Source organism: Bufo bufo, chromosome 1, assembly GCF_905171765.1.
Source record: "Bufo bufo chromosome 1, aBufBuf1.1, whole genome shotgun sequence".
In the NCBI taxonomy this organism is placed as follows: domain Eukaryota; kingdom Metazoa; phylum Chordata; class Amphibia; order Anura; family Bufonidae; genus Bufo; species Bufo bufo.
This window is the reverse complement of record NC_053389.1, coordinates 440,963,081-440,987,323: the sequence shown is the minus strand read 5'-3', so window position 1 is coordinate 440,987,323 and position 24,243 is coordinate 440,963,081. Positions and strand designations below refer to the sequence as shown.

At 45.7% G+C, this 24,243-nt stretch overlaps 1 protein-coding gene and 1 long non-coding RNA gene across 2 annotated transcripts in view; both read left to right on the top strand.

Annotated features, from left to right (window-relative positions):
• The window catches only part of GNPTAB (N-acetylglucosamine-1-phosphate transferase subunits alpha and beta), an 89,184-nt gene extending 87,752 nt beyond the window's left edge, over positions 1-1,432 (top strand). Inside the window, exon 21 of the mRNA XM_040407648.1 lies at positions 499-1,432. Coding sequence (XP_040263582.1) covers positions 499-576 — 78 coding nt within the window. The 3' untranslated portion in view covers positions 577-1,432. The remainder of the gene's footprint in view (positions 1-498) is intronic.
• Positions 1,433-2,922: 1,490 nt separating this feature from the next.
• Positions 2,923-22,978, top strand: LOC120979094. The gene is made up of 3 exons (XR_005774238.1): positions 2,923-3,055; positions 16,298-16,302; positions 22,968-22,978. It is a non-coding gene; the product is annotated as an uncharacterized LOC120979094 (long non-coding RNA).
• The last annotated feature ends 1,265 nt before the right edge of the window (positions 22,979-24,243 follow it).

Here is a 24,243-nt window from a genome sequence, read left to right as displayed (position 1 = left end):
TCATCAATATCAGATTGGTGGGGTTCTGACTCCAGACACCCTGCCGCTGGTTGCAGATGCTGCGCTCAAGCAATGTAATTACACCTTCCTCTCTTGTTCACTTGAATTACACTGAACAGCTGCTACAAGAGAGACTTTGTGCAGGAACATTTTGAAGAGGACACAACACCCGCACAAGTGTCCTCAGTCTCTTTTAATCCAGTGATTGGCAGGCGTGTCGGACCCCGGCCAATCGGATATTGATGACCTATCCTCAGGACAGGTCATCAATACCCTGACACTGCACAGCCATGTTAAATGGGTACTGGTTGTGCATTAAAGAATAAAACTGAAAAAAAAAAATTTCTTTACTGTGGTATCGATGTCATGTTGTCTTCTCTATTCACTTAGTTGCTTTCAATCTCCACTTATAAGATGGTTGGTTTCATTTTACCCAACATGTCATCAAGCAACTTAGTTGGAGGCTTACAGTAACTGAGTCATTTCTCTGCTCCTTAGTTAATTGCACTTAAAAGAAAGATATTTCCCAGAAGAAGAATGCAAACCGAAGTGAGCCAAGAAAGAAGTAAAGTGTAGAAAAGGAATGGCTGCTTAAAAGACTACCTCAATACGAAGTACGTGGATGTGTCAGAATCTCAGCAGAAGACAAGGAATATGTTTCCACAGCACAAGGGTCGTGAGAGGGGCTGAGTGTTCTGGCTGTGGTTAGGTGGTTTCACTTTATAGCTATTATGTCATGAAGAGAACATCCAGCACAAGCAGGGTCATGGATGTGTACATGTGTGGCATGTCCAAGCCACTGGAATCTAATATGTGGGAATCTGCTAGCGGTCACGCTTCTGCTTTGAACATCTGACCTTTAAAACCAAAGGATTATGAAACGACAACAGCACTTCACATTTTCATGCCACTAAAAGTGGCAGCCCAGCGGGGGCGTTTTCAGAGACTTATCGAAAATGAACTACTTACACTCCAGTTTTGTACTACTCTCCTTCCACAAAAACGTCTTCAGTATCAAAGTGTGACCAACATTGAAATTGTGTGACATGGGAATGTATATGTAAATACAAGTCAAGTGCCTGTGTACAGATAATATCCTTTATCATATGTGTGACCTACATGTAATGTATTGTATGGAAGAGTTGAGACATTGATTTGCACTCCAATGGAATGGCTTGGGTCTACAAGTTGAGAAGGTTCGCCGCTGTTATGTGCATGTATGGATGTTAAACCCATTACTCCTTTACCTCTCTCCTCCCATATTTATCACTCACTTTGGGAATTTGACAAAGATGACGTTTCTTAACTGTAATAATAATTCATATCTGGCGCCATAGAAATTAAAATGATTGTGTGAATGTAAGTAATTTTTGAAAATTATATGGTTTTTAATTATCACAAAATTTTATTGTGCAATAAATTTTGTGTCACAAATGTGTACTTTATGTTCAGAATTTTATTACTGTCAAACCTTGTCAGAGTGATAAGAAAACCCACTCGAACAAATCTCAGTGGTTTCTGTTCTCTACTGCAACCAATGAAAGGGGATAGCACTGTACTCAGCTATCTCTGGCGCTCCCATAGAGAATGAATGGAGCGGCAATGCGCATGCACAACCTGCCACTCCATCAGAGCAGGGAACGGGACCCCCATTCTTGTGATGTGTGAGAGTCCCAGAAGTTGGACCTCCAGCGATCAGCTATGACTTAATAACCTAGCACAACCCCTTTAAACTTCAGCGCTGTTTTGAAAATGAAGCAATAAAGGGTTTGTGCACTGGATAGGTCATCATATCAGATTGCTGGGGGTCAGCACCCCTGCCGATTAGCTGTTTGAAGGGTCATGTTAGCGCTGCGCCCTCTTCAATGTTTACTTGCACGCCGTCCTAGATTGTAGAGGCGGTGATGTGTAATTACAGCTGCTCGTGCCCATTCACTTTAATCTTGATGGCATGTAAAACATTTGAAGGGTCCGCAGCGCTTATGTGTGCGCTGTATCCTCTTCAAACAGGTGATCGGTTGGGGTGCCATCTGTCAGACCCTCACCAATCTGATATCAATGACCTATCCTGAGTACAATGTAACAGATTGGGGGCTGTGAACAATAAGTCCGCTCTTTATTCCCTGACAGTTTAATCCTGAGGCCAAGTACTAAGAATGTGGAAAACTATGTACATTAAAGGGCCAGTCCCATCTGGACATTTATGGCATATCTATAGGATATGTAATTAATGTCCAATAGGTGCAAAACCACCCAGAGGGAGCATGTCCAAACAGCCACAGCCTTGTACCTGTGTAGAGGCATCTGGGAGAGCCCCCACGCAGCAGCCATTTTCAGTTCTGGGACTCTCTGGTTCTATGCTTCCCACTGGTCCCCGAATGTTTTCATTCTCAGCAGTGTGCTCTATAAAAGGGAAAATGTTGCCCCTCTTTGGAATCGCCCATTCTCAAAAGTTGGCAAGTATGAAATCTAACTTAGTATTGCATAGATTATTAATCTTGTTATTCTTATTCAAGAATACTTTGTCATACAGATTTGATGCTGTGCTGAAATACTTTAAGGGAACAATATCACCGGACCCAAGAGGAGAGTCACAAGAACCACCCCATATATTGCACATCCGACAATAAGTCAATATAAAAATATATATAAAGTTTATTAGACACACCAACAGATACACATTAAAAATTGTATACAATTAGAACAAAGTGCGGTATGCAATATAATATATGTAACCGACACATGCAGGTCCACTGGGTTGCCACAGAATGGGCATATACATTATAAACCAGCATATAAAAATCCAATACAAAACATATAGCAAATATGAAATGAGGTGAGACCACTAGAAATGCAAACAGACCATGATGAGGTCTAAATTGGAGAGTCAAACCTACATAAACCTGCTGGTGCAGTGGACCTGGAAGAGTGAGAGAACGCCCAACGCGTATCGCCGAAACAATCCGGCTTCCTCAGGGGTAAGGAGCTGTGTGTTGGGGTATCACTTTATATAGGATGATAAATAGGGCAAAATTACATTCACCTGTGCAGCAGAGTGTTCTGAGCAGTGTGGAGGGCATATCAAACAATCCATGACCGGAACCGGAAGTGTGGAGGTCACATGATCGGCAGGTGGAACGCATATGCGTTCCACCTGTCAGATCACAGCTGCACAATAAAATAAAATAATTTGCTTTTATTGTGTAAAAAAAAAAACGATTTGATCCATATGCAAATTAACCTGGAGATGAGTCCAGGGACAGGACTCACCTCAGGTTAATTTGCATATGGATCAAATCGTTATTTTACACAATTAAAGCACACAGAGCTATGGGGACTGGGTATTGCGGATGTGCTAGCGGCCATCTAGCAACCCACTTCCTCAGCTCTATACACAAAATCCCGGTGACAGGTTCCCTTTAATGTCTTTTTTAAAGGGGGTTTTTCCGGGATTTTACTACTGAATGACCTATCCTTAGGATAGAAAAAGGGGGTTAGTCAGCACATCCCATGCGCAGGTGCACGCTGCCATGGCTAGAAACACAAAGAAAAAAGACAATGCAACAGCACTCTGCAAATCAAATAAAGTACAATAATGCTATAGTAATAGAAAATATTCTGGTGCTAATGCTACGCTTATTTTGTAAATTTGAGATTCTTGGCAAATACATTTTGTACAAAATTATTGCGGCCTGTCTGCCACACGTCAAGGCGATCTCTGTAAGACGGGAACCTAACACTAAATGCTACCTGTTATATGCCATAACGGCCACCATAAAATTCAGGGAGTGCAGGTTCCACATGCATGCTGGGTCCACTCTGCTTTTATCATTTTTGGTGCTCAGCATGCATGTTGGTACCTGCATCCCCTAAATTTAATGGAGGCCATTTTGACACCAAAAATGATAAAAAAGCAGAGTGGACCCAGCATGCATGTGGAACCTGCACTCCCTGAATTTTACGGTGGCCATTATGGCACATAACAGGTAGCATTTAGTTTTAGGTTCCCGTCTTACAGAGATCGCCTTGACGTGTGGCAGACGGGCCCAAATAATTTTGTACAAAATGTATTTGCCAAGAATCTCTAATTTACAAAATAAGCGTAGCATTAGCACCAGAATATTTTCTATTACTATGGCATTATTGTACTTTATTTTGGTTTGCAGAGTGCTGTTGCATTGTTTTTTTCTATCCTTAGGATAGGTCATCAGTATCTGATCGGTGGGGGTCTGACACCTAGGACCTCCGCCGATGCTGTTTGAGGAGGCACCAGCACTCCTGTGAGCGTCACGGCCTTCTACATGTTTACCAAGCACAGTGTTGTACATTGTATGGCGTCTGTGCTTGGTTAATACGCTCACCCTATTTACTTCAGTGGGGCTGAGCTGCTCCTAGGCCATGTGACCGTGTTGTCACTGGCATCGGAAAAGCTGTGAGAAGGCCAGGACGCTCACAGGAGTGCCGCTGCCTTCTCAAACAGCTGATCGACGGGGGTCCCCAGGTATCAAACCCCCACCGATCAGATACTTATGACCTATCCTGAGGATAGGTCATCAGTAATAAAATCCTGTAAAACCCCTTTAAGTGTCTCCATCCAGAATTGTTAAATACCTGCTACTTAATTGCATTGCTCTTGATTATGCTACAAAGTGGCCAATGTACCAACATGGACAAGTGTACATCAGACATAACATCTAGAGCAGACCTGTGACATGATATAGATTGTCTTCCCCCTCCATTCTCTTATCCTACAATTAGGATGCCATTGGCTTTCATTCAGTGACACCCTGGAGACACGGGTCTCCTGACAGATCTTGATCGTACAAGCTCATTCTTATTTATAGATATGTCTCAAATATAATCTAATGGCATCAGGGGACTGGCTGCTACAGTGTTCCTATTAAGGATCTGAACTGCTATGTGACCGATAAGAAGTGCAGACCCCTCATTTCACCACCGGTCATGAGCAAAACCTTTTATTATCTGCCCTGTGTTGGCATTTTCTCATTCAAATAAAACAGTGGGACTGTATAAGGTGTTACACCGCTTTTTGGACATACCTGGCACTTGTCATGTTTCTATGGCTCTTTTTTTCTGATCACCATTCAGTATATTTAGCAACAACATGTGCAAGTGTATTAGAATACGTTTTTTTTTGTGGTAGTGTTTTTATTTGTCAAGAATGAAATGTCAAGCATTTATGCAGTGCTTAGCCTTTAGGAAACAATTAATAATTAACTGAAATCAGATCTAAATCTTCATCTCTGAAATACAGAACAATTAACCCCTGGGATACCAGCGCATATATGTCTGGCACTCCGATCGGACGGGTGCAGGAGCTGTGCCCGCTCGATCAGTGGCAGGGGAGCCGAGCCCCTGCTGTATACGCTAGCATTGGTAAATACAACAATGCTGGCATATTAATCCCTTGTGTGCCACGGTCAACGCGGATCACGGCATATACGGTGTTTGCTGAGAGTACAGGCGCCCTCTCTCACCCCGTTGGGTCCTTGTGCTGCGGTAACGGGGACCCGATGGCTGGTATGGCAGCCCGATGCCTTTCACAGTGTGTATTACAATACACAAAGTATTGTAATGTATTGTAGAGGGGAATTAGACCCCCAAAAGTTTAAGTACCTTACAAAAAAAGTAAAAAATAAATTAAAAAAATGCGTTTTCATAATGTTAGAAAAATGCCCTTTTTGCTATATTATAACATACATTGTAAAGAATAGAAAAAAAAGGAAAAAAGACATATTAGGTATCACTGTGTCTGTAACCACTCTATAAAAATATCACATAATCCATACTGTCAGGTTAACTCCGTTAAAAAAAATAAAAATAAGCCAAAACAGCCTTTTTTGGGCCACTTTGCCTCACAACAAGTGCAATACCAAGCAATCAAAAAGTCATACAGTGCCTTGCAAAAGTATTCACCCCCCTTGATTTTTTTCGTATTTTGGTGCCTCACAACCTGGAATTAACATGGATTGTTTGAGGGTTTGCATAATTTAATTTACAGAACATGCCTACAACTTTGAAGATGTTTTATTTTATTTATTGTGAAGCAAACAACAAATAGGACAAAATAACTGAAAAAGTCAATGTGCATAACTATTCACCCCCCTAAAGTCAATACTGTAAGTTTTGGTGGGCGGCCATCTCTTGGCAGGTTTGCTGTTGTGCCATGTTCTTTGCATTTGGTTATGATAGATTTGATGGTGCTCCTGGGGATCATCAAAGATTTGGATATTTTTTTATAACCCAACCGTGACTTGTACTTCTCAACAATATTGTCCCTTACTTGTTTGGAGAGTTGCTTGGTCTTCATGGCAGTGTTTGGTTAGTGATGCCTCTTGCTTAGGTGTTGCAGCCTCTGGGGCCTTTCAAAAAAGGTGTGTTTATGTAATGACGGATCATGTGACACTTAGATTGCACACAGGTGGACATCATTTCACAAATTATGTGACTTCTGAAGGTAATTGGTTGCACCAGAGCTTTTTATGGGCTTTCTAACAAAGGGGGTGAATACATACGCACATGCCAACTTTCTGTTTTCTATTTCTGAACAGTAGTTTAATTTATATATTTTTCTCATTTCACTTCACCAACTTAGACTATTGTGCTCTGATTCGTCACATGAAATTCAGATTAACAAAGCATTGAACTTAAGGCTATAATGTAACTGTTACGCTGAGCGCTCCGGGTCCCCTGCTGGTCTCGGAGCGCTCACAGCGTATGTCCCCAGGCAGCACTCCAGCGTCTCGGCGTGTGCGTCCTCGCTCTCTAGGGCGCGCGCGCGCCGGACTCTTAGAGTCAAAGGACCAGTGCACCAGTGATTGGTGCCTGGTCCAAAGGGGTTATTAAGGGTTAAGGTTGTGAGAGGCAGTGCTGACTTAATTAGGCTGCACCTGTGCACTGCCCATTTATACCTTCTCCTCCCACAGCCTTCTGCCGGATCTTTGTGCCTTGTGCCTCAGAGAAAGCGTTCCCTATGATGTTAGTTTGCCTTACCTGTTGCCGTACCCGTTGCTACCGTCCACTCGCCTTTGAACCTTTGCCGCCTGCCCTGACCGCTGCTTCGTCCGACTACGCTCTTGCCTTCTCCCTGTGTACCACGCCTTATCAGTTGCCAGAGAGGTCGAGTTGTTACTAGGGACACGACCTGGTAGTTACCGCCGTGGCAAATCCATCCCGCTTTGCGGCGGGCTCTGGTGAAGACCAGTAACTGCTTATAACCGGTCCTCTAGTACAACCCGCGCCATCGCCTCTCTGGTGCAGAGGATTCACTACCTGTCCTGCCGGTTTGTGACAGTAAGATCCGGCCATGAATCCCACTGATGTTCCCCTGCCAAGCCTGGAGGACCTCACCACCATTGTGGCCCAGCAGGGTCAACAGCTGGCCCAGTTGACCGCTATGTTGCAGCAGCTCCTGCCTTCTCTGCAACAGCCAGCTCCTCCGTCTGCTCCTGCTGCATCACCTCCGCCTGCAGTTACCACCGGTTCCAGAATCCGTTTGTCCCTACCAGACAAATATGACGGAGATCCTAAGCAGTGCCGTGGGTTCTTGTCGCAGTGCTCTCTCCACCTCGAGCTTCTGTCCGACCAGGTTCCTTCTGAGCGAGCCAAGGTAGCCTTTATTCTCAGTTTACTGGGTTTTCCGCCGTGGAAGCCATGCAGGTGGATCGGTCACGCTTGACTCCGCAAGAACGAAGCCGCCGCAGAAACGAGAACCTGTGTCTGTACTGTGCCAGTACCGAGCACTTCCTTAGAGATTGTCCTCTCCGTCCACCGCGTTCGGGAAACACTCGCACCTAGTAAGCGTGGGAGAGGCGTTGCTAGGTGTGGATTCTTCCTCTCCACGTCTCATCATACCCGTGCAGTTGATCATCTCTTCCAAGTCCTCTTTCTCCGCAGCCGCCTTCTTGGATTCCGGTTCAGCTGGCAACTTCATTCACGCCTCCTTGGTTGACAAGTACCGTATTCCAGTAATCCGTCTACCCAAGCCGTTTTTCATCTCTACTGTTAACGGTGAGAGACTCTCAGCCACTGTGCAGTTCCGTACCCAGCCTCTACAGATGGACATCGGAATATTTCATACCGAGACTTTAGAGTTTTTTGTCCTTCCCTTCTGTTCCTCCGAACTCCTCCTGGGTCTGCCGTGGCTTCAACGTCATAGTCCTGTCCTGAATTGGTCCACTGTGAGATCCTGCGTTGGGGCTCTCCTGTTCGGACCGCTGTCTCAAGCCTGCTATGGTCAAACAGAACCCGCAAGTTTCTCCGCCTTCTGGGCTGCCCAAGCCATACCATTCCTTCACGGATGTCTTCTGCAAGAAACAAGCTGAGGTTCTTCCTCCTCACCGATCCTATGATTGCCCGACCGACCTGATACTCGGTTCTACTCCACCTCGGGGCAGAATTAATCCTCTCTCACCTCCTGAGACTCTTGCCATGTCCGACTATATACGTGAGAACCTACAGAGAGGATTCATAAGAAAATCTTCTTCTCCTGCTGGGGCCGGTTTTTTCTTCGTGACAAAAAAAGACGGCTCCCTCCGCCCCTGCATTGACTACAGAGGTCTTAATAAAATTACCATCAAGAACCGTTACCCTCTGCCTCTAATCTCTGAGCTATTTGATCGTCTCCGAGGGGCTAAGATCTTCACTAAATTGGACCTCCGAGGGGCCTATAATCTGATCCGTATCCGTGAGGGAGACGAATGGAAGACCGCCTTTAACACAAGGGACGGCCATTTTGAGTATTTAGTGATGTCCTTCGGCCTCTGCAACGCACCTGCTGTCTTCCAGGAATTCGTCAATGACCTTTTAGGGATTTACTTTACACCTGCGTGGTCGTATACCTGGATGATATCCTCATCTTTTCCTCCAATTTGGATCAACACCGGGTCCATGTGCAACAAGTTCTTACTCGTCTCAGGAGAAATCGCCTATACGCTAAACTTGAAAAATGTCTATTTGAACAGACCTCCCTGCCTTTCCTGGGATACATTATCTCAGGCCAAGGACTTCAAATGGACCCAGCCAAACTCTCGGCGGTTCTGGATTGGCCACGTCCCTCTGGTCTCCGAGCCATACAAAGATTTCTGGGCTTTGCGAATTACTACAGGCAATTCATCCCTCACTATTCTACTCTTGTAGCTCCTATCGTGGCCCTCACTAGAAAAGGAGCTAACCCCAAATCCTGGCCTTCCCAAGCCGAGGAAGCCTTCCAGTCCCTGAAATCCGCCTTTGCCTCTGCACCCGTTCTCTCTAGACCAGATTCCACCAAGCCCTTCTCTCTTGAAGTGGATGCCTCCTCGGTGGCGCCGGAGCCGTCCTCACCCAGAAGTCTTCCCGGGGCAAGGCTTCAACTTGTGGCTTCTTTTCAAAAACATTCTCTTCCGCAGAGAGAAATTACTCCATTGGGGACAGGGAACTGCTGGCTATTAAATTGGCACTGGAGGAATGGAGACATTTACTCGAGGGCGCCACACATCCTGTGTACATCTTCACAGACCACAAGAACCTGGCTTATCTCCAGTCTGCTCAGAGATTAAATCCCCGTCAGGCTCGTTGGTCTCTGTTCTTCGCCCGCTTTAACTTTGAGATCCATTTCCATCCGGCTTGTAAGAACATTAGGGCAGATGCTCTGTCTCGCTCCTCTGATGTGGTGGGCGACGAGTTAACACCTCGATATATTATCCCTCCAGAACGCCTTATTACAGTTGCTCCTGTGGACCTGCGCCTTCTTCCTCCTGGCAAATCCTACGTACCTCCACGTCAGCGGCTGCGAATTCTCAAGTGGGGCCACGCCTCCCCTTTTGCCGGTCATCCAGGGGTGCTAAAGTCTCTCCAACTAATCTCCCAAAGGTATGGTGGCCTTCTCTGGAGAAAGATGTCTCGGACTTCGTCCAGGCCTGTATGATTTGCGCCCGGGATAAATCGCCTCGCCAGAGACCAGCGGGTCTCCTCTTGCCTCTACCTGTTCCTGAAGTTCCTGGTCTCACATCGCCATGGACTTTATTACTGATCTTCCCTCCTCCCATGGCAAGTCCGTTATTTGGGTCGTGGTGGATCGCTTCTTCAAGATGGCTCACTTTGTACCCCTGCCCAGTCTACCCTCTGCACCCATGTTGGCCAAACAATTTTTCCAACACATCTTCCGTCTCCATGGCCTTCCCAAACATATTGTCTCGGATCGTGGGGTACAATTCGTCTCCAAATTCTGGAGGGCTCTATGTGCCCAGCTCGGGATCAAATTGGACTTTTCTTCTTCGTACCACCCTCAATCTAACGGCCAAGTAGAACGGGTGAACCAGATTTTGGGTGACTATCTGCGTCACTTTGTATCCTCTCGCCATGACGACTGGGCTGATCTACTTCCCTGGGCGGAGTTCTCCTACAACTACAAACAATCCTCTGCCTCTAACAAGTCTCCTTTCTTTGTAGTTTTTGGCCGTCATCCTCTTCCACCGCTGCCGCAGTCCTTCACTCCTTCTTCTGTACCTGCCGTTGACAGTCTTGTACAGGATTTTTCCTCCATCTGGCGAGAAACCCACGCTGCTCTCCTCAGGGGCTTCCGCCCGTATGAAGGTTCAAGCTGACAAGAGACGCAGATCTCCACCGGAATTTCGCCCAGGTGACAAGGTGTGGCTCTCCTCTAGGTACATTCGATTTAGGGTCCCAAGTTACAAGTTGGGCCCTCGTTTCAAGAGTCGTATCAATCAAGTTTCTTATCAGCTCCATCTTCCTCCCTCCCTCCGAATCCATAACTCCTTCCATGTCTCCCTTCTTAAACCTGCTATCTTTAACCGTTTTTCTCCCAAGCTTGTTTCTCCCACCCCTGTCGCCGGTACCTCCGATATATTCTCTGTCAAGGAGATCTTGGCGACCAAGATATCCCGGGGGAAAAGATTTTTTTTTGGTCGACTGGGAGGGCTGCGGTCCTGAGGAGAGGTCATGGGAGCCGGAGGAGAACATCCTGGACCGCAGTCTCATCCGCAAGTTCTTCGGTACCAAAAAGGGAGGGAGACCAAAGGGGGGGGGGTACTGTTTACGCTGAGCGCTCCGGGTCCCCTGCTGGTCTCGGAGCGCTCACAGCGTATGTCCCCAGGCAGCACTCCAGCGTCTCGGCGTGTGCGTCCCTCGCTCTCTAGGGCGCGCGCGCGCCGGGACTCTTAGATTCAAAGGACCAGTGCACCAGTGATTGGTGCCTGGTCCAAAGGGGTTATTAAGGGTTAAGGTTGTGAGAGGCAGTGCTGACTTAATTAGGCTGCACCTGTGCACTGCCCATTTATACCTTCTCCTCCCACAGCCTTCTGCCGGGTCTTTGTGCCTTGTGCCTCAGAGAAAGCGTTCCCTATGATGTTAGTTTGCCTTACCTGTTGCCGTACCCGTTGCTACCGTCCACTCGCCTTTGAACCTTTGCCGCCTGCCCTGACCGCTGCTTCGTCCGACTACGCTCTTGCCTTCTCCCTGTGTACCACGCCTTATCAGTTGCCAGAGAGGTCGAGTTGTTACTAGGGGACACGACCTGGTAGTTACCGCCGTGGCAAATCCATCCCGCTTTGCGGCGGGCTCTGGTGAAGACCAGTAACTGCTTATAACCGGTCCTCTAGTACAACCCGCGCCATCGCCTCTCTGGTGCAGAGGATTCACTACCTGTCCTGCCGGTTCGTGACAGTAACAAAATGCTGAAAAGGTCAAGGGGGTGAATACTTTTGCAAGGCACTGTATGTACCCCAAAATAGTACTAATCAAACCGTCACCTCATCTTCCAAAAAAGACAATCTTGTCCGAAAAATAAAAATAACATGGCTTTATTGTAAAAAACTGAAATAAAAAATAGACATATTTGGTATCGCTCCGTAACGGCCTGCTCTAAAAAAGAACGTGATTATTTTTTTTTAAATGGTAAATGGTTTATTATGTAAAACTGAAACAAAAAATAAAAATACACATATTTGGTATCGTCGCATCCGTAACAACTTGTTACCTTGCCTCATAAAAAGCTAAATTTTGAGCTATCAAAAATCATATGTACTCCAAAACAGCACCAATAAAACTGTCACCTTAACCCATGGTTTCCAAAATGGGGGTCACTTTTTGGGAGTTTCTATTGTATGGGTGCATCAGGAGATCTTCAAATGTTACATGGCAACTTAAAATTATCCCAGTTATCCTTCCAAAAATCCATCTGTTGCTCCTTTCTTTCTGCACCCTGCCGAGTGCCCATACAGCAGTTTACAACCACATATGGGGTGTATCTGTAAACTGCAGAATCGGGGTAATAAATATTGAGATTTATTTTGCTGTTAACTAGTGATGAGCGAGCACCAAAGTGTTCGGGTACTCGGTCCGAACACATAGCGATATTCGTGCGCTCGGACGAGCGCCCGAGTATAATGGAATATAATGGGAGACAACCAGGCACCCCCTGCTCAGATGAGGGGAGAGTGCCTGGTTCATAGGAAAAGGTCTGAAAGTGATGGAAACACCTCTGAAATCGATCAGGAACAGCAGGGGGACCATGTCTGGATGCATCTTGGACTCCAATGTCGCTGCTGGGAACCATGTTGTACGTCACTTTTACAGACTGACAAAAAAACTTTGTGGATTGAACGCACACATAGATGTGCCTAAAACTAGTTACATTTTTCCTACATAAAATTTATTCTCTGCTGGAATACTGTATATAACATTTGTGGATTGAACACACACACAGGTGTGCCCAAAAGTAGGTAAATGTGTCCCAAATACAAATAATTCTCTGCTGGAATACTGTATATATGGTTGTGGCCTAAACGCACACACAGATGTGCCCAAAAGTACAAAAGTAGTTAAATGTGTACCAAACACTAATAATTCTCTGCTGGAATACTGTATATACGGTTGCGGCCTAAACGCACACACAGATGTGTCCAAAACTAGTTAAATTTGCCCAAAATATAAATAATTCTCTGCTCGAGTACTGAATATAACGGTTGCGGATTGAACGCACACACAGATGTGGCACAAATTAGGTTAATTTCCACCGAATTTTTTTTTATCTGATGGCGCGGTGTATATCTCACTAACAGGCACACTCTAGTGAATAAGCCCCTTTTTATAATGTCTGCTAAACACGCTGCTTTCTGATGGCGTACTGAAGATCTCACTTGCAGACACACTCTAGTGCAGGGGTCCTCAAACTTTTTAAATCGGGGGCCAATTCACTGTCTCTCAGACCATTGGAGGGCCGGACTATATTTTTTAAAGGGGTATTCCCATCTTGGACAATAGGGGAATATCGTTAGGTGCAGGTCCCACTGCTGGGACCCGCACCTATATAGAGAACGGAGCCCCAAAAGTAAATGGGAGTGTACTGCGCATGCTCCCATTCATTTCTATGAGGCTGGCGGAAATAGCCGAGCCAGCGCTCGGCTATTTTCGGCAGCCCCATAGAAATGAATGGACGGCGGCTGCTTATGCGCAGTGCGCCCTCCTTCACTTTCGGGGCTCTGTTCTCTATATCAGTGTGGGTCCCAGCGGTGGGACCTGCACCTATAGGACAATGGGGGCAGTGTGGACAGTTACCTCTTGCAGGCTTTTCTATGCAGACCAGCTCAGTCCCTGATGGGGTTCTGTTATATCTCCCTATATAACGGGCCAAATTGATACGTTCTAAATCCGAACACTGAAAAGGAAACGCTTATCAAATCTTAGTATTTCTATCAAGGAGACCCCTTTAATCAATAATCTATTTTACACTTCAGTTGACGTTCTGGTTTGGAATAGCTATATAAGCAGGAAGATCCTTTCCATTGGACAACCATGACACTAAAATAGGATCTTCCTGCTTATATAGCCATTCCAAACCAGAACCCCCACTTACAGGCCTCTGTTCCCCCACGTGGACACTTACCTCTTGCAGTCTTTTCTATGAAGACAAGATCAGTCCCTGACGGGGTTCTCCCTATATAACGGACGGGGTTCTCCCTATATAACGGGCCTAAAAGGAAATGCGTATATAAGTAGGATGCTATTTTATTATCATAGTTGCCCCATGGAAAGAAAACTGGCAGTTGGCTGGATTGGCATGCTCTCAATTGTTTCCCAAAGAGACTTGGATAATGAAATATCAGGCTGCAAGTCTGCATTTCAATAGGTCAGATTCTGACCTATTGAAATGCAGACTGGCACCCTGATATTTCATTATCCAAGTGTCACTCTGACTGACCTGTTGACAGGCAGACTGGCATTTTGTTATCCAAGTCTCTTTGAGTATGAAATGAGAGCATGCCAACTCAGCTAACTGCCCGTTTTTTTTTTTGTTCCACTGTCACAGTGGCCACCATTTTCATGTCCCCCACAGACAAGTGGCCGCCATTTTCATGTCCCCCGCATCAGACAGCAGACAGCGGGCGGGCGGGCGGCGGCGGCGCTAACTCGCTCACTGTAGGTCACGCGCCAGCGTCACCTGCGTCGCCTGAGAGGAGCAGGCGAGTGACGTCAGTGAGCAGTCACGTACCGCCGGAGCAGAGCTGACATCGGAGGGAGGGAGCCAGGGCGCAGGAGGAGGAGAGCAGAGGTGCGCAGGCCCTGAGCATGCTTAAAGGTTAACTGTTAAACAGACCCGGCGGGCCGGATCAGATTCCTCGGCGGGCCGAATGTGGCCCGCGGGCCGTAGTTTGAGGACCCCTGCTCTAGTGAATAAGCCCCTTTTTATAATGTCTGCTAAACACACTGTTTTCTGATGGCGTACTGTAGATCTCACTTGCAGGCACACTATAGTGAATAAGCCCCTTTTTATAATGTCCGCTAAACACACTGCTTTCTGATGGCGTACTGTAGATCTCACTTGCAGGCACACTCTAGTGAATAAGTCCCTTTTTATAATGTCTGCTAAACACACTGTTTTCTGATGGCGTCCTGTAGATCTCACTTGCAGGCACACTCTAGTGAATAAGCCCCTTTTTATAATGTCTGCTAAACACACTGCTTTCTGATGGCGTACTGTAGATCTCACTTGCAGACACACTCTAGTGAATAAGCCCCTTTTTATAATGTCTGCTAAACACACTGTTTTCTGCTGGCGTACTGTAGATCTCACTTGCAGGCACACTCTAGTGAATAAGCCCCTTTTTATAATGTCTGCTAAACACACTGCTTTCTGATGGCGTACTGTAGATCTCACTTGCAGGCACACTCTAGTGAATAAGCCCCTTTTTATAATGTCTGCTAAACACACTGTTTTCTGATGGCGTACTGTAGATCTCACTTGCAGGCACACTCTAGTGAATAAGCCCCTTTTTATAATGTCTGCTAAACACACTGTTTTCTGATGGCATCCTGTAGATCTCACTTGCAGATACACTCTAGTGAATAAGCCGCTTTTTATAATGTCTGCTAAACACACTGCTTTCTGATGGCGTACTGTAGATCTCACTTGCAGATACACTCTAGTGAATAAGCCCCTTTTTATAATGTCTGCTAAACACACTGCTTTCTGATGGTGTACTGTAGATCTCACTTGCAGACACACTCTAGTGAATAAGCCCCTTTTTATAATGTCTGCTAAACATACTGCTTTCTGATGGCGTCTCACTAGCAGGCACACTCTAGTGAATAAGCCCCTTTTTATAATGTCTGTTAAACACACTCCTTTCTGATGGCCTACTGTAGATCTCACTAATATCAAATCTTTCTGTCTTTTAAAAGCTTTTGGGTGACTTCCGGTTCCGGCGCGGGCATGTAGAGACACTGGGGACTTGTGCTCCGCTCCACCGCCGAACATACCCGCTAATCCTGCTTCTCCACGGACAGCTGGAGGATCCCCGATACCTGGGAGACGCTCTGACAACTGCATGGAGCGTTATCTGCTGAGAAGTGGGCAGAAATCTACTCCCCAGTCGGCAATAGACTCCGTGAGTACAGACGAGGTTTGTCCCAAAATGGCGCCGCTCCCTCCCTCCTCACCGTGGCGCAACCTGTCAGAAGAGCAGGGGACCCCGGTCAATGATACGCAGGTGGATCTCTTTGAAGCCACTGGTAAGGCGATCAACATCAAATTGCTGGCCACTGAAGTGGCAAAACAGCTAGCCCCCGATATTATAGCCTCTCTATCATCTACCCTGCACGCGGCACTCAACAAACTGCAAGAGGAGGTGGAACTACAGGATCACAGGGTGTCCGAGGTAGAGCAACAGGCGGCATGCATTGAGTAGGAGGCTGCGGATACTGCACAAAAAATGCAAGATCTATATCAGTTGGCAGAAAAACTTAATGATCGTGTGGAGGACCTTGAAAATAGGTCTAGACGCAGTAATCTACGCCTGGTAGGTGTACCAGAATCAGTATCAATGACTGAACTTCGCCATGTATTTGAGGTTGAACTGCCGCAGGCTCTGGGTCTCCAGGGTGGAAGAAGGAAGGTGGAAAGAGCCCATAGAGTGGGGCCGGGCTTACCGAGCGAGGAGAGATCCATTGATCTTGAAAGGGACTAAGGTCCTTCTTTTCGCTGATTATTCGGCGGAAGTGGCGCGAAAACTGAGAGCTTTTGGCGCTGTGTGCACTAGCCTCTATAAAAATGGGACTAGATTTCAACTGGCTTACCCTGCTATACTGTGAGTGCAGCTCCCTAATGGTGGCTCCAAGCAATTCACGGATCCAAAAGAGGCGGAGGAATATATGCAGAATCAAGCAGACCACAGGCAGGAGTCCGCTGAATTGGATGCTGATCGTCAGGCTACAAGTATGCGGGCTGGGAGCCCTGGATGGCACCGGGTGTCCCAGGATTCCTCTTCTCTGCCTCAGAGGATGTCAAAGTCTAAGAAACCTTTTGGGGCCAAATCTGCAAGGAAGATGGGAGGACTGTGACTTCATCTTTATGTTACATCACTGTAATTTGGACCTATCTTTCTAACTAAGTTTTTTTTTTTCTTCAGGAAAGATTGTAGGGACATTTAATAGTTCCTGGGGAGTATAGCATCTAGCATCTAAATGGCGGCGGTGTGCTGCGTCCAATCCTAGAAAAAAGGAAGTTCTTGAGCTAATTGTGGTCCTAGCTAACAGCTTTCTACTTTTATTATTTTTATTGGTTACGGTTTCAATGTCACTGGTTTCTTTATGTTTGGGGGGTAATGTATGAGCAGCCAATTGTTAATGTTCTCTGGAGTATTGTCGGGCTGGGAGGCAGTGCTTCAATTGATGGTTTTCAAGCCTTGACAGATGGTGGGAGGGGTTTCTGTCGGCATATGGGTCTCTTACTAACAACGAATTTATGAAGATAGTGTCGTGGAACGTGAAAGGGTTGAGATCTCCCAATAAGCGCATGAAGGTCCTCAGGCATTTTGCGCAGACTGAAAACAGACATAGCGCTGTTATAGGAGACCCATCTGTCGACAGCAGACTTCCATAGGATGAGGAAGCTGTGGGTGGGGGTGGTATATGGTTCCGCGGCTATAGAAAGGAAAGCGGGGGTTTTAATTTTGATAGGTTGTCACTTATCACATGTGGTTCATTCGGAGGAGGTGGATGACGTGGGGAGGATGGTAAATCTCAACATCTCAGGTCCCTTTGGGGACTATAGTCTATACAATATACACTCACCTAAAGAATTATTAGGAACACCTGTTCTATTTCTCATTAATGCAATTATCTAGTCAACCAATCACATGGCAGTTGCTTCAATGCATTTAGGGGGGTGGTCCTGGTCAAGACAATCTGCTGAACTCCAAACTGAATGTCAGAATGGGAAAGAAAGGTGATTTAAGCAATTTTGAGCGTGGCATGGTTGTTGGTGCCAGACGGGCCGGTCTGAGTATTTCACAATCTGCTCAGTTACTGGGATTTTCACGCACAACCATTTCTAGGGTTTACAAAGAATGGTGTGAAAAGGGAAAAACATCCAGTATGCGGCAGTCCTGTGGCAAAAATGCCTTGTGGATGCTAGAGGTCAGAGGAGAATGGGCCGACTGATTCAAGCTGATAGAAGAGCAACGTTGACTGAAATAACCACTCGTTACAACCGAGGTATGCAGCAAAGCATTTGTGAAGCCACAACACGCACAACCTTGAGGCGGATGGGCTACAACAGCAGAAGACCCCACCGGGTACCACTCATCTCCACTACAAATAGGAAAAAGAGGCTACAATTGCACGAACTCACCAAAATTGGACTGTTGAAGACTGGAAAAATGTTGCCTGGTCTGATGAGTCTCGATTTCTGTTGAGACATTCAAATGGTAGAGTCCGAATTTGGCGTAAACAGAATGAGAACATGTATCCATCATGCCTTGTTACCACTGTGCAGGGCTGGTTGTGGTGGTGGTGTAATGTGTGGGGGATGTTTTCTGGGCACACTTTAGGCCCCTTAGTGCCAATTGGGCATCGTGTAAATGCCACGGGCTACCTGAGCATTGTTTCTGACCATGTCCATCCCTTCATGACCACCATGTACCCATCCTCTGATGGCTACTTCCAGCAGGATAATGCACCATGTCACAAAGCTCGAATCATTTCAAATTGGTTTCTTGAACATGACAATGAGTTCACTGTACTAAAATGACCTTAAAATATTGTCAAAATTGTTAGCCAATAGGTTGGCAGCTGTTCTTCCCGCTCAGATTTCCCCAGTGCAAGTGGGTTTCATTAAAGGTCGGGCTGCAGTTACAAATTTACGGAAGGTACTGTTGGCCCTTTCAGTGGCGGGGACGCCGGAGTACCAGGGGCAGGACCCAGCCATTCTCACTTTAGATGCCGAAAAGGCCTTTGATAGTATTAACTGGAAATGGCTGGGTCTTACCCTGGACTCTGTGGGCATCAAGGGGACGTTTCAAACGTTTCTAGATGGTCTATATCTAAGTCCGAGGGCAAGGGTCTGTACAGGAGGTTACCTGTCCGACTCTTTTTTGTTGCAAAGGGGAACTAGGCAGGGCTGCCCCCTGTCTCCTCTCTTGTTTGACTTGGCGATAGAGCCACTGTCACGATGGTTAGACTCGGAGGAGCTATTTGAGGGTATGCAGGTGGGGAGGAAGCAGTTGCGTGCGGCTCTATTCGCCGACGACATTTTACTGTTTATGGCCAACCCTTCGAGGGACATAGGTAAGGTCATTAAGGCATTGGAGGGTTTTGGCTCTCTTTCTGGACTTAAAATTAATAGGTCCAAGAGCGAGTTCCTCTTCTTGAGGGGTGTGGGGCAGTGGGAGACGGGGAGTGGACTGGGTGATATACCAATAGCTCGCTCTCACATAACTTACTTAGGTATAAAAGAAGGGGTTACTCTTGAATCCGTATATAGACTTAACTATGACCCCTTAATAGCTAAAATAGTTAGGGAGCTGCAAAGATGGCATGATCTTCCGCTGACATTAATGGGGCGCAACCATCTTATTAAGATGATGTCAGTTTCTAAATTGCTCTATCCTATGCAGACTATCCCCATATTGTTGAAGCACAAGGATGTTTCTAAAATAACCAAAGCGTTCAAGACCTTCTTGTGGCATGGGAAGAGGCCAAGGATACCAGTACGTTCTTTAATGAAGGAGATTGAACAAGGAGGGATAGCCTTTCCCGATATTAGGGGATATAATTTGGCCTGCATGGCAAGGCATGTATGTGACTGGATTAATGGATCTAGCTATTATTCAGCACTGGCATTAGAGCGGGAATTCTGTGCTCCCTGGTCTCCGGTGGCGTTGTTACATGCGAGGTTGCAGGTGATTCCTGTGTGGATCAAGCAGTCTATGCTGTTCAAAGATACGATAGCTACGTGGAAAATTCTCCGGAAAAAATACTAGCTATCTTATAGGATCTCCAAACACATTCCTTTGTGGAACAATCCCGAATTTGCGCAGGGTAGAACGAATAGATTGTTTGAGGAATGGAGACAAAAGGGGATTTTGCAGGTAAAACACCTACTTCATGACACGGATCCTAGATGTCTGACGGGAGGGGAATTGATTGAAAAGTTTTCTTTATCGTCCTTTCAGACTATCCAATGGTCCCAGATAAAGGAGGCCGTGATGAGTCAGCTGGTGTTGGCACAAAAGGAGGTTTGCAGGAATATTTTGGATAAAATCCTGGATTTAGGGGGTGGGAGGGTCTCGATTTCTATGATCTACACTGACATGAGGAGAGAGGATGGGATAAGTGATAGGAGTAAGAGTTTTGGGAAATGGGCTGAGCAGATAAATGATATTGACATCGAACAAAAGATATTGAAAGGGTGGGAAACCGTCAGGAGACATGTCATTAATAAGTCGTGGAGAGACACTCAGGTCAGATTTATGTATAGTGAAGGAAAACCACGGCACTCGTTTTTAGTAGTTTTGAGAAATTATATTTTCATTTCATAATATTTCATATCATATTCATTTCATCATTTATCAGCATTCAGGAATATAATTTGCACAGACTGGCCAACGTTTCGGTCCTAGTATGGGACCTTGATCACGGCCTTAGTCTTGGTTGCATGTTGCCTGTGTAGGATGCGCATCCTACACAGGCAACATGCAACCAAGACTAAGGCCGTGATCAAGGTCCCATACTAGGACCGAAACGTTGGCCAGTCTGTGCAAATTATATTCCTGAATGCTGATAAATGATGAAATGAATATGATATGAAATATTATGAAATGAAAATATAATTTTTCAAAACTACTAAAAACGAGTGCGGTGGTTTTCCTTCACTATATTACCTCAAATTACCATTGAGCACCGTACCAAAACGACACTAGAGGAGTGCCGTCCAACCCAAGCCACTCCAAGATTTATGTATAGGGCCATATAGGGTTTTAATATCCCCCAACATCCAGCTAAACCAGACCGAATAACAAACTGTCCGAAGTGTGGTACGGGATACACCGACTTATTTCATGGTATTTGGACATGCCCGTATAGCAGGCGATTGTGGGAAGAGGTGGGGGATTTGGTCCGGAGGTTCTGGATAAGGGAGTTTACGTTGATCCCCCAATTGTATTTATTTCATTATGAGGATGGTGAGGTTGGCCGAGGAGGTCTACCCCGCTTTTTTCATACTATATGTATGGTAGTAAAACGAAGTATCTTACAAAAATGGCTTCAGGGAGATGCACAGGGGTTGCAGTTCATAATAGAACAATTAAAAAATGTATTTCATATGGAAAGATTGAATACCCTAGATGTGAAAGAACGACAAGCTAAGAGTTTGTTTCAAAAATGGAAGCCATTTATTATTAACTGTATGTCTGATGAAGAAATACAGCAAATTATGAAACCTTTCACACTCACTGAGTGGTACTTAGATGGTCAACTGAGGGGGACGTTGGGCCGCCTGTTACTCCAGTCTTCTAGCTCATCTTAGTTACATGAAAAGATTACTTGATTATGCTAATGTACTTTGGCTGCTTGTATTGGCTGAATCTTATTCTTGTATGCCTAATACCCCTATGTAATTTTTTTAATTGCTCTTTTTGCACTCATTGTGCTGTTTTATGTTCAGAGGTATACACTCTGGATGTGATGTCTGTCTGTTGAAAAGTAATAAAGAATTATTTAAAATAAAAAATATAAAAAAAAAAAAAAAAAGCTTATGGGTACTTAGAAAAAGCGATTTTCCAACCCTGCACTATCTGTCTGCTGAATTGAACCCATGGTAAAAAAAAAATTATAAATAAATGGTGCTGCACTGCTGTCAAACACACACTGTAGTCCTTAAGAGGACTGTTTGGTTTTTTGGGAGTTAAATCTGTGAATTTCCAGCAAAACGCTATCTGTCCCTGCCTACTGTCTGCTCTCCCTGGCGCTGAATGATCCGAGCGCGGGACATCGGCTCCTATATAAATTGGTATCACGTGTTCCGGCCAGCCAATCAATGTAAGGCTAATAGCTAACATGGCTATGGCATTACACTGAAGGGATTTACTTACCTGAACGTTGATTGGCTGCTTAAGAGGCGCCAAACGTGCGGGGAGGAGACTCGAGCAATACGACGAGCACACGTGGTATTCGGCCGAGTACCGCCACCTGCCGAGCATAGCGATGCTCGAGCCGAACCGGTACCCGGCCGAGCATGCTCGCTCATCACTACTGTTAACCCTTGATGTGTTACAGAAAAAATTGTATAAAAATATAAAATTTCCTTTAATTCTTGTGGAACACTTAAAGGGCTAACAAAGTTTGTAAAATCAGTTTTGAATCATTTGAGGGGAGTAGTTTCCAAAATGGGATCATTTATGGATGGTTTCTACTATGCAAGCTTCCCAATTTTTATTTTTTTTACTGAACTGGTCCTTAAAAAATGTTTAATAATTGATTCTAAAATTCTAATAATTCTAACGTCCTGAAAAAAATTAAATGACATTTACAAAATTATGCAATCATAAAGTATACATATGGGAAATGTAAAGTAATACGGTAACTATTTTATGAGATATCACTATCTGCCTTAAAAGCAGAGAAATTCATTCATTTTGAAAAATTGCAAACGTTGCAAATTGCACAATTTTTGGTAAATTTAAGATTTTTTTTTAATAAATAAAGGTAAAACATATCGACTCAAATTTATCACTAACATGAAGTACAATGTGTCACAAGAAACAGTCTCAGAATGCCATGGATACGTAAAAGATTTCCAGAGTTAGGCCTCATGCACACGACCGTATTTTGTTTCCCTTTTTTTTGCGGATAGGATGCGGACCCATTCATTTCAATGGGTCCGCAAAAAAACGCGGACAGCACACCGTGTGCTGTCCGCATCAGTATGTCCGTTCCGTTGCTCCGCAAAAAAAAATAGTGCATGTCCTATTTTTTTCTAGTTTGCGGACAAGGATAGGCATTATTACAATGGATCTGCAAAAAAAAAAACGGATGCCATACGGAACGTCATCCTTTTTTTTTGCGGATCCGCAATTTGCGGACCGCAAAACACATACGGTCGTGTGCATGTAGCCTTATTACCACATAAAGTGACACGTGTCAGATTTCCACAAATCAGCCTGGGATTTAAGGTAAAAAGTGGCTCAGTACTGAAGGGGTTGTATCATCTTAGACAATGGGGGCATATCGCTAGGATATACCCCATTGTCTTATAGTTGCAGGTCCCACAGCTGGGACCCGCACCTATATCGGGAACGGAGCCCCACAAGTTGGTGGCTGGAGGACTGCTCTCTCCCCATAGAAGTAAATGGGAGCGCACCGCGCATGAGCGCCCACCGACGGAAATAGCCGAGCCAGCGATCGGCTATTTTCAGCGGCCCCATAGAAAATAAATGGAGGGCGGCTGCACATGCGCAGTGGCTCTCCACCACTTTCTGGGCTACGTTCTCGATATAGGTGTGGGTCTCAGCGGTGGGACCCACACCTATCAGACAATGGGGTATATCCTAGTGATATGCCCCAATTGTCTGTGATGAGACAACCCCTTTAAGGCATAAATATCCAATAGGTGCGTGTTCACATCTAGAACCTGCTCTTATCACAAGAACAGGGCCTCGCCGTGAACAGAGAGCACACTGCGCACACGTAGTCACCTGTAACGGGGTTCCGAGGGTGCATTCGGTCCCCCATTGCCCACAGACCTGTTGCTTAGCTTTGGGAATGAGGATCTGTGTTTGACCTCATTCCCAGGGCGGCTTTACTAGCTGGGTGGCTCCCTGCTTCTAGTCTGCCTTGAGCGCCGAGCTGATCACTCGGTGCTCGACTGGTTGGTCTGTTGGTCATGTGACGCTGGCCACGTCACATGACCCTCACTCCCCACTATAAATACAGCCAGTCTGCTGGCCACAGGTTGCCTGTTAATTTAGGTTCCACCTGTGATTTGGTCTTTCCTGGCGTACTTACCTCCTGCTGAATTCCTGACGATCCTCTGCCTGCTCCTTGTGTACTTTGCTGCTATCCTGGTATTCTGACCCCGGCCTCCTCCTGACGTTCCTCTGCTGACTCCTTTGGTACTTCACGTCTCTCCTGGTATTTATGACCCCGGCTTCTCCTGACAATTCTCTGCTTGCTCCATTTGTACTTTGTAGCTTTCCTGGTATTGACTCGGTCCGTTCACGTCCTGTTGTTTGTCTGTCTGTCATCCCTGCACTTATTCCAAGTTAGGGATTGCCGTCCAGTTGTCCCCTGTCATTAGGACCCGCGAGGCAAGTAGGCAGGGCCAGGGGTAAGGGTGGAGCGCAGTGGTCACTTCCCTCCCCCGTGTGTGTGTGTACGCGACCGTTACATCACCCCTCCATTCACTGCTAGAAGCTGTCATCTGTTCTTCAGAGAGAAGCAGGTCCCAAA